Here is an 11,453-nt window from a genome sequence, read left to right as displayed (position 1 = left end):
AAATTTCCGTGAGCCTGATGTCTGCTGCTCTGTAGGGGTTATTGTTATGGGAAGTTCAACCCACTCAAAGTTAAGAATAAATCATAATCCATATCATCTGTACTGTGGAATATCAGACAGTCAGACACATTATAAGGTATTTGCAGACATGGGAAATGGTAGGTGGGAAAATCAAAAAGTGTAAAGACAACTTAAAGTCAATTTTGGTTAAAATTATTTTCATATATTTAGCAATAATTTTACATGATACTTTAATTTTCTTCCTTATATTTTGTGAAATTGTTTACAATGTGCAAATATCCTATTGTGATTCATGAAATATAATTTTTAAAACCTGTCACCCAATCAAGTGTGTCAAATTGAAAGATAGTGTTCATGCACTTACTTATTGGCTAGAAGTGGGTCACATGTGTAATTTGTTGGGAGTCAGGCTTTGCATAGGACACTCAAGGTATACAGCATCTGTCTGCAAGTCCTGAGCATCTTACATCTGCAGAAAATGAAACAGGAGTGGGGACGGATTAGGAGTGACAATTAGACTAGACAATCTCACATATACAGTGTGACTCAAAGAGGAATTTTCTTGGGGAACACAAGACAGGGATTGGAAATCTCAGCCTAGAAAAACTGACAAAGTCCTCAAAGAACAGGAGCCATTGACTTAAGTCAATGGCCATTGACTTAAGGATTCAAAGAGGCTTTGCTTCCCAGACAGAGAAAGACAAGGCCTGCTTGACAGACAGAATAGCAAATGTGGATCTTTTCCTTGAAAATCAAGGGCACATCTTATGCTAAATATACTGCCCTACAGCTAGGGAGACAAATTGGAGGATGAGGCACTAAAAATTATGATTCCGTATGAAGCTCAAGAATGCGAATTCTGGCCAAAGGACCAACCTGCTCAGCACAAGGCTTTAGCCCGAAGGAAGCTTCCAGTAGCTATTTCTCATGCACACTGGTTTTATTCACATTGGGCCTCAGATTCCTTGAGGGTTTCTAGGCTCACTCTTCATCATGAGCCATAAAGAGGGCATCCAAGAATAGGATGATCAGCTCAGCAAGTACATTAGAACCATGAGAAACTTAATGGGAAAAATAGCAATGCCTAAATCCCACAAAGAAATTGGTATAACAGGCCAAAATTTGGCCACGCATCCATATAGACAGTTTCAAATGTCCCCACGTGATACAAACAAGTATCCAGGATTGAAAAATAATGCTGCCAATTCTGAGAACATTTATTAAAGGGAAAGTGCAAAATATTTGTGACATGCAGACTTCCAAAGTGGTCAAAGAAAAAACTTGACTCTTCCATAAAGGTTTTTAATATACAGGAATTTTAAACAAATATCATCACATATTTAGATGGGCAGGGTCATAGTTAAAATTCATGTATAAGTACATGCAGAGGGTACTTATTCCGAGTTCCGTGAAGAAACTTCAACAAATAGATCACTACAATTCAGTGAGTTGGCAAAGATTTCTTTGCCTGCGAATGACTGGTCCATGGCACCTTCATCAGTAAGAGAACGTATTTCTAATGATCAGTTTTCTTAGAGCCTCTTTCAGGTCTCTGTTCCTCAGGCTGTAGATGCAAGGGTTTAGCATGGGGGTCACCACTGTGTACAGCACAGTCGCTGCAGTGTCCTTCTCAGCTGAGTGAGAGGATACAGGGTTGAAATACACAGCAATGATGGTGCCATAGAAGAGAGAGACCACAGCCAGGTGGGAGCCACAGGTGGAGAAGGCTTTCCACCGTCCCCTTGTGGAGGGAACCCTCAGGACAGCACAAACGATGCACAGGTAGGAAGCCAGGATGCAGACAAATGGGGCGATCATGATCAGCGCACCCTCTGTAAGGATCATCATTTCATTGAGGTATGTGTCTGAGCAAGAGAGTCTCAGGAGCGGGGTCACATCACAGAAGAAGTGGGGGATCACATTGTCTGCACAGAATGAGAGTCGAGCCATTAGCAAAGTGTGCAACAAAGCATTCAGATTGGCGACAACCCAAGATACAGCCACCAGCAAAACACAGAGCTGAGGAGTCATCTTTGCTGTGTAGTGTAAGGGGTGGCAGATGGCAACAAAGCGGTCATAGGCCATCACAGCCAGGAGGAAATTGTCCATGTCAGTAAGCTCAAAGAGAAAATACATCTGTGTGAGACAGCCAGAGAAGGAGATGGCCTGGCTGCCAAACATATAATTGGCCAGCACCTTGGGGACAGTGGTGGAGGAGAAGCAGATGTCCACGAAGGACAGGTTGCTGAGGAAGAAGTACATGGGGGTGTGTAGGCGAGAGTCAGTACTGATGGCCAGGACGATGAGCAGGTTCCCCAGGACAGTGGCCAGGTACATGGTGAGGAAGAGCAGGAAGAGGAGCTGCTGCTGTTGGGGCTGCCTGGAGAGGCCCAGGAGGAGGAACTCGGAGATGCTGGACTGGTTTGGGCCTCCCATGGAACTGAGCCCAGGTGAATAGAAGACAGAGAATTCAAAACCCAGATAGGATGGTTAGGATATGATCTGGCTCCAGGAAGTATCACATTTGCAAGTCTGTTGACAGATTTGCTAAAGAGATTATAGCCACTCCACCCACATAAGTCTACCACTTAGTTTTGATGCTTTTCTTACTTGAATATATGTCTCCACTTATACCTCTCTCATCTCCCTCCACCTCAGATCTCTCTGACCCCTTAACCGCTCATAAAAAGATAGGAAAAATGGTTGATTATTACTGGGTTTATCACAATGACAACCAATGGTTTCATGACTCCCAGTGTTACTTACCAAATTTGAAAGATATAGCAAAAGAGGTTCCTTTTTTTTTGTCTTTTTCGGTACCAGGGATCAAACTCATGACTGCCTGCTTGCAAGGCAGGTGCTTATGCCGCTGAGCTAAATCCCCAGCCCCTATTTTTATTTTCTTATTTATTTATTTATTTATTTATTTATTTTTGCAAAAGAGGTTCCTATAAAAGAACTTCACATCAACTATTTATGTCTGCACTTGATATAACCATACCTGAGGAGGCTGGCACTTTCACTGTTCATGGCTCTTTACTATTGCACACTTGGCCAGTGCTTCTCTATTGCAGCATTAGGCTGACTTGGAAACACGGGCAGGTCCTGAGTGAATGAATGAGAAGCGGGTGATTGCAGTCTTAATGTTCTGTGTAAGAAGGATATTTGGCACAATAAGGAGCAGGCAAGAACAGGAGCCTCTTTGGCCACTGGGACCAGACTCCCTAAGAGCCTCATTATAGGCAAAGAGAATAATTTTTAACTACATTTTTGGCCCCTTTGGACCATACGGTGATGACAAAGAATATCATCAAAGTTCAGATCTAACTCTTAGGTCAAAATTTAAAGCTATTAGAAATAAATCTATATTAAGAGAGGCAAATCCTGAATAAAATCTCTTGGGACTTCGAGTCTCGTCACCTTAGTGATCTGGCCCTGTATCCATGTGTATGGAAATGCAGTTATTATTTCCACTTTCTTTGTTTAGATCAGAGAGTACTCTGTTTTCTGTGTAATCTTTGCTTTCTTATATCTGGTCATCTTCAGAGAAGATCAGGGATGCATATATTCTCTAGTGTACAGGTAGGAATGTTAACAGTATGTGATGGGCTTAATTCATGAACGTGTTTGGGATAAAAGGTGGCCAAATTCTAAGGGAGGTTTGCCATGACCCATGTGGCTCTAAAGGTTCTTGGGGTGAAGGACCATGAGAGGATGAGAAAATAAAAAAGAAACAAAGCTGGAGTCAGCTGGAGCCCTTACCCTCCTGATCCGAAGAAAGGAACTGCTCAATCACTAAGCACATTTACTTATATGCAACATACATTCCTGAAAAAGAGTGTCAATGTCAACCCCACTTCCTAGCAACTTGTTTGCCTGACTCTCCTGGGCCCCTTGCCTTTGGTGCTGGAATAGCTTGTTTACATAGCTTGTTTTGGTCTGTCTTTTTTTTCTGAGCAGGCTTTGCTTTAGTCCCACTCATGTGATCAATATCCAGCTGCAAGGGCTCCCTACAGAGAATGGCTCCAGAACAGCCTGAGGTGCTGTGGTTTACAAATTCCAGCCCACTAGGGTGGGTACCTTTCGGAATGTCTCTTCAACACTTTTGGCATGGAAGCTCCTACCGCACATGGCCTTTATGTGGTGGGGCCCAAGGAAGCACTTTTTACTACGTCTCATCCTCCTAATTGCAGCCAGTTGGACAAGATTATTTGGATGTAGGATCAGAGAACAGCCAGCTCATATTACTACGTGGCTTGGACAAAATGTGTAAACCCAACACTCTTCTGCTTTCCCCTTCTTATCTGAGAAGCAAGAAGGGGTTAAAGAAGCAAGCAAAGAAAGGAGAAAGTATTATTTGGAGAAAGTCATGGTTTCCCACTTCTGGCTTTCAGTCATTTCCTGATGACTGGCTGCATTCCATCATGTTTCACTCAGGTTCTCAGCTGCAAATAAAGAAACAAGTGTGGCGAATTTTAGTAGACAAAAAGTTGTACTAAAAGCATATTGAAGCTGAGCTTGGTGATACAAACTTCTGAGGCAACAGGAATCTTGAGTTTGACCCCAGCCTAGATCACTCAGTAAAACTCTTGTCTCAAACAAACAAATGAATGAAAAGAATATTGAGTCTTCCATGGATGAGTAGATAAACAAATTGTACAGTTGGGGCATAGTCAGCAGTGATGTCCATGATAGCTGCATCAGAAATGTAACCTACATCTCCTTGTGCTTGGTGACCACAGCACCAATGTCCTCACTAGAAGGTGCTAAGGTACAATTACAGGTCTAGACCAGATGAAGGGTCTTCTTAGATTGAATTTCTTAGATCTCCAGATAAACAGAACCAACAGAATATACATATTCAACAGAATATAACTGTGTGTGTGTGTGTGTGTGTGTGTGTGTGTGTGTGTGTGTGTAGCTTTGCATTACTCTAATGAAATACTGAGGCAACTAACTTTCTCAATATAAATAAAAGGTTTAGGAGGTTCAAAGTGCAAGACTGGAGGAGCCCCACTGATTTGCCTTCTAGTGAGGCCAGTGGGTGGTGATGGCAGGAGCACATCAGAGCAACCAGTCATATCGTGAGACAGGAACCGGAGACAGTGAAAAAATGAGGTCTCACAATGCTGTTGAAGGCCATGTCCTCAATGGATTAAGGACCACGATGAGGCCCCATCCCTTCAAGTTCCACCTCATCTCCCAATAGCCCTATTCTGAGGCCAAACCTATAACATATGGACTTTTGGAGGACACTATTCATAGTCAAACTGTTATTGGAATCTCCTGGCTTTTGAGTCTCCCGTATGGCTACCAAAAGGTTATCAGGTAGCTCCTTCTAAAAATGGCTCACCAATTACCACGTTCTGGCTTGCTCCCCTCTCCTTCTGGACTTGGATTCCAGTTTCTTCTCATCTCAAACAAAGACTGAACAAAACTAGCAAAAATCAGTAGCAAATTTTATTTGAAAAATTAAAAGTGAAGAATGAGGGCAAAACTGGCTCTGCAGAGTGAGCTTGGGCTGAGTAAAAGAGGGAAAAAGTAAGTTAAAAGAACACTGTAGTGAGCCAGGAGGAAAACCAAGAAGCCAACCTGTACCCTCCCATGAGCCCAGGCCAGGAGATAAGAAGAGCCCTCCCTCCTCTAGAAACAGTCAATTGATTTAGAAGAACAGAGGCTGAGGTGATAGCAAATGAAGTTTTAAAAAATGCTTGAATTGTTTTACTGATTTTGCAGACCTAAAGCTAATAATCTGAACATCTATTTAAAGGTCAACAATATGCAATCAGCAACTATGGGGAATTTCCTTCTGTCTTGTTTTTGAAATCAATATTGTTCTTACTATTTAGTTTTGTTCCATTCTGTTCTTTTGTTTTATTCCCTTAAAAAAAAGAACACTGTGGAAGAATCAGGGCTTGTTACAGTGAAGAATGTCAAATAGCAAGCTCCTCTTGGAGTCTGTGTCCTTTTATACTATCCAAATCTCAAGGAAATCCATGGGAATTTATATATGTGGGTCCTGAGAGGCAATGCTGGGATCCCACACCTCAGACTAGGATCAGGTCTAGGTGATCCTACTGAAAACTTGTTCAAGTTCTCACAAGAAGTCCATGTGCAAGACTTTGGGAACTATTCTGTGCACGCATTCCTGTATCGTTCTAATTAACAGGTCATGCCTACTTCCCCAACTAGCTTTACCATGTCCTAATCTCCTATATCAAAAGCACTGGGTAGGGAAAAAAGGAGGAGACAGAAAGACAGACAGAGATTGAGTTTATATTCTGAAGAATTTGCTCATGTAATTGTGGAAGCTTGGCAAGTCCAAAATCTGCAGTAAACCAGCAGACTAGCAACCCAAGAAAGATACCCAAACTGATACTGCAGTTTGAGTCCAAAGGCAACCTGCTGGCAGAACTCCCTCTTGCCCAACAAGTGGATATTTTCAAATGATTGGATAAGGCCCACCTACATTATGGAGGGTAAACTGCTTTACTAAAGAGCTACTGACTTAAATGTTAATCAACTTGCTACCACCCATCCTCCTGCATCCCAGAAATCTCTCTCTCTGTGTTTGCCCAACAATGGAAACAGTTCTGTGGTTGGTCTCCCTTTCTCTGTGTCAAAGGATAGAGCAAAGGTGTATCTAACGAGGACAACTTGTCATTTCTCTTGTTCTAGCTGAAAGAGGATTTCGGAGCAGGTGTCTGATGTATTTACTTCTACAGTGGAAAGTAGTCTCTCTTCCCAACAAAAGCCATAGAGTGGATAATTCATAAACATTGGTAGTGGGTTCACTGACATCATCATCTGGTTTCGAATATTAACATAAACAACTCATCCCACTGAAAAAATACCCTCCTGAAGAAAGTCTGCCGTGCACTAAGATAATGAAAGTATCTGCCACAACACTGAAAGCCCCACTCGCCCATGTTCAAGGGAGGGCTCCTTTCAAAATCTCTGAAAGGTATCCTGCCAGGTCCTACTTCAGAACCTCCCTTACTCACATCCAGTCCTGACTTCACATTCTGTCCTCTCTGAACAAAACTTCAAAGTCATCCACTATCAGCATAGCCTATGTTAAACAGAGAAAGGAAGATGAAAATTAAGTGATACATACATACATGGCATTACAAGGACAAAATGTGGAAAGATAGACAAAAAATTAAAAAATTTCAAATGATGATGAGTTACTTCTGATGCTGCCTTAAGGAAGTAAATCCCAGAGATGATATGGATCTTGAGACAATGGGGCTTTGTATATGGTCCTTAACCCATTGGGGACACGCCTTTGAAAGTGCAGAGACAGTTGAAAGGAGAGATAAGCAGGTATATAGAGCATGAAGTGGCCGACATGGCGTAGTTGACATACATGGCAGACTGTTATAGAAAAGACCACCTACTTACTAGTAATTGCCTTTTGTGAATCTTTGCAGGTATGGAGCAATTACTTTTAGGGATCAGCTTACATGGATTTATAGAAATCCCCTACATCCCCATGATCCTTAGCTCACCCAAGCAACAGCTCACCTCAGCAACAAAGGCAAGACTCTGATTGGCATAGAAGCCTTATAAAAATGAGCAGAGCAAAGAACTTGTTTTGAGAAGCTTGAGCTCTCCCTGACAAACTGCTTGCTGTTCAGTAGGTTTTTTTCCATGTTTGTCATCGTATGAATAAACCTGTCACATAACTGTCATTCTGAATTCTTCATTCTCTGCTTGGGGAATCTTCAGCTCTGAGTCAGCCTAGCCACATTCTTGCATTCCTTGCTGGAGTGAGGGCACAAAGTCAAGAAATGGGGACCATGTCAAGGGAAACCCTTAGGTCCCCAGACCCCCGCTGTGACATTACAAAAGAGATTGTGGAACCCCATTTTTGCTCTCTCTCATTCAGCAGACATTGGAACCGTGTGTACAGCCAAATGCTGTTGCTGAACATATACAAATACGGTTTTCTTTGCAGGTTGGCTTCCATTCAAATAGGGCTTCTGAAAAAAAAAAAAAAAAAACAAATAGGGCTTCTGGAATGGAGATTGGCTTGTGACACCTTTATTAGGAAGAGTTCTTGCAAGCAACAAGAAGAGGAAAAAGAAAGTTGGGGCAGAAGGTGGCTACCATACGTCCACTCACTCTCTGGGGGCAACAAAGCTAAAATGCACTTGCATTGCTCGGCTGGGTCGTGGGACCTGGGCAGATCACCCCTTGCTCAATCACTCAATCACTCGTTGGGGAAGAACATGTGACATTAGATTAACAAAGACAATATCCAGACTAGCCTGAAAGTTGAGGATCTTCTACCAGCAACTATCCCAGCAGCCAAGGAAAATGTGAAAGAGAATCATGCAAAGGGGCCTTGGTGGCTGTCTCTGCTTCTTCACTGTTACAAAATACCTGAGAAAATCAATGTAAAAAGGAAAGATTTATTTTTGCTTCACATTTTTCAGAAGTTTCAGTCCAGCATGACTTGGCCCTGTCACTTTGGACCTTTGGTGGCCAAACATGATGATGGGGAGCACATAGGGGAGCAAAGCAAAAGATGGGAACAGAGGAAGGAGTGAGGACCCCATTCTCTCTTCAAAGACCTGCCTCTAATGACCTGCCTTCTAACAGATCCCATCTCCTAAAGCTTCTAGTACCTCCCAAAAGCACCATCAGCTAGACCCCAATGCTTCAATAAATGAATCTTTGGGGGACTTTTAGGAACCAACCATAACCAAGGAGCATTACAGTACCCACCACAGTGCCATTTTTCAGAGTATGTCGACCATCTGCTCCCCTTGGGGTACGTGCAAGCAGGTAAGGAAAGATTTGAGTTGGATCTTAAACATTAATAGGTAGTTTCCACAAAGCGGATATGAGAGTGAGGAGGAAAATGTGAGAGGATATTCCATTCAAAGGGAAGTAATTGAGTCCATAAAACACTTGGCTTCTTTGGGAAGAAGTAACCTCTATGTCTGGAATTAAAGCAAAGAGTATAGGACAAGGATGAAAGACAGAGTGACAAAAGGTCCCATTATAGCAACCTGTGGACAGAGCAATCTCACATTCACATTTGCTTAGAATAGTCTTGATTGGTGTCTATTGTCCTAGCATACTTTTAATATCTCCCTCTTTTCTACTCAAAAATATTCTTTTTTTTAAAATTTTATTTAAGGAGAAAAGAAAAAAAAAGCAGAGAAAGGGTACAAGTTATACAGATTTACAGAAAAAAAAATGAACAGTAGGAAATCACTAGTTAATGGATTACATATTGTCATCTTAGAAATAATTGTTCAAGTCACAAAATTAAAGCTTGTAAAGTAGACATTCCATCAATGATACTGCAAACAGTTCTGTTCAATGATCCAATAAAACTCTGTGATATCATTTTCTATCTTATACACTTAAATATACATGCAGTTATATAGTTTAGAGCACTTTCTTTTCCTCTCTTTTGTACCATGACTATTACACATTTTGGGTTTCATTGCTCCCACGGTTCTTATTGCTTTTTAGGAAGAGAGTAAAACCAAATGTGACATAACAGAACAGAATCGGTCAAGTCAAAAAGGTGGACATAATAGATAATGTAAAAACATAATACAAGGTGATCAACAATGGTTACATTAATGCCTCCTACTATCTCTAATGGAATTGCCTATATCGTTAGTTATAATACAATTGAACAAATCAGTAAAGAATAAAACCGACAAAACCAAAACATTGGATGACCGGAGCCGCGGGAGACAGGAGACCAAACTCGAGCAGGATCAGCTCTCAAACTTTATTACGTACAGCGAACCGGACCTGACAAGGTCCGCCACCCTCGGTGTTGATTCCTCTTCCGCCGTTGGGGGCAGGAACAACCTCTTATAAGGGGAAGCAGTATCCAATCACAGAGAAGCGCGCCTAACAAGCTGATAGGCTAGCGTCACGGGTAACTGGGCAGATATGACAATTTGGCGGGCTTGTTCAGGCCGGGAAGAACCCGGAAGCAGGAAATGGGCGCCATTCATAGGCGGCTTCCCACAATTGGAGACATTGTAGGTCTTCAAAAGTAGATAAAAGTCAACGAGAATGGGCGTTATAATGAATCTCATTATCTTCACAGCTGATGCCTAAACCTTCGAACCTGATACTATCCAGCAAAACAGAATAGGGGAACATCAGTTAAAAACCAGATGGTGAGAGTAATACAGGGCTTTACATCGAGGTAATGGAAAGTCAAAGTGGGTTACTATAATACATCCTGCTATTTTTTTCCCTTTAATTAAAAGGATAAAGATAAAAAAGTAAATAATGGAGTGGAGATTGAGATAAAAGAGGGCATAACAACGAAACAACGCAGATCAAAACATAACCATTTAAGCAGAATAGTGTTTCACCACCAGATAATCCTAACCTAAAAGTAGTTACCATATTGTCTCTTTCCTTGAAATCCTTGAGTGGGACTTCATATACTGCAGCATTAAGTATATCAAAACAATGTAAAACCATTTAAGAGAATGACAGCATTACAGAGTATTTAGAATCGACTAACAGAAAATGAACAATGGTTTCTGTATAATCTCCTTGTCTTTAAAAGGTTTTTGCTTATACTATCGTACATAATAAAATCCAATAAGATACAGCCTATTTAGACCATTGGAGACAGAAGGACAAAAGCTAGATGAGACTTCAAAACAAGATGATACTAAATCAGTATTACCTATTAAGATGTCATTTTCTCCAAAATAGCTGTTCCTATCATCCATTCTTCTCTGCCTCATTTCTGTTGAGCTCTTTTTCTGTCAGTAGCTGTCAGTTTGTCTTCTTCATTTTGTTCTCTGCTCCATTCATTGTGGCCTCCCCGCCACTATTTCTGGATTCTTTGTATTTTTCTTTTTTTAGAATATCCTGCAATACTCTCTGTAGAGTTGAATTGGTGGTTGCATATTCCCCTAGTTCCTCTTTATCCTGGAAGCACCTTGTTTTTCCATCAATTTCCAGGGACAGTTGTGCAGGATATCTCAATCTTGGCTGGAGATTATTATCTTTCAAAGCTTGAATTATTTCCCCCCATGCTCTTCATGATTTGATGGTTTGTGCAGAGAAATCTGCTGTAATTTTGATGGGTGTTCCCTGGTAAGTGGTCTGTTTCTTGTCTCTTACAGCTTTTAATATTCTGTTCTTGTATTGAATTTCTGGAATTTTTATTATTATATGCCTGGGTGTTGCTCTGTTTGGTTGTAGATAGCTGGGGTCCTGTATGCCTCATACATCTGAGTATCTTTACCTTTTGCTAAATTAGGACAATTCTCCTGGATTATTTCTGTGATTAGCTTTTGTAGTTCACTTGTTTGTGTCCCTACTTCTTCTTTTATGTTCTTAATCCTTAAGTTATGGATCCTCTTATCATCTTCTTGTCTTTGTATTATTGCTGTTTGTTTCTTTGTTATTTTTAAGAAGTTTTTCAT

General features: G+C 41.2%; 1 protein-coding gene across 1 annotated transcript; it reads right to left on the bottom strand.

Annotated features, from left to right (window-relative positions):
* Positions 1-1,518: 1,518 nt before the first annotated feature.
* On the bottom strand, positions 1,519-2,457 carry LOC100715645 (olfactory receptor 1F1-like). Its single transcript, XM_003478133.2, has one exon. It carries the CDS (start codon positions 2,455-2,457, stop codon positions 1,519-1,521), a length of 939 nt encoding a protein of 312 aa, XP_003478181.2.
* Positions 2,458-11,453: the final 8,996 nt, after the last annotated feature.

The sequence above is a fragment of the Cavia porcellus genome, unplaced genomic scaffold, assembly GCF_034190915.1.
Source record: "Cavia porcellus strain 051 isolate PalLab524CR breed Dunkin Hartley unplaced genomic scaffold, mCavPor4.1 scaffold_16, whole genome shotgun sequence".
Lineage (NCBI taxonomy): Eukaryota > Metazoa > Chordata > Mammalia > Rodentia > Caviidae > Cavia > Cavia porcellus.
Note: the sequence above shows the minus strand (reverse complement) of the source record. Positions and strands in the feature narration are given on the sequence as shown.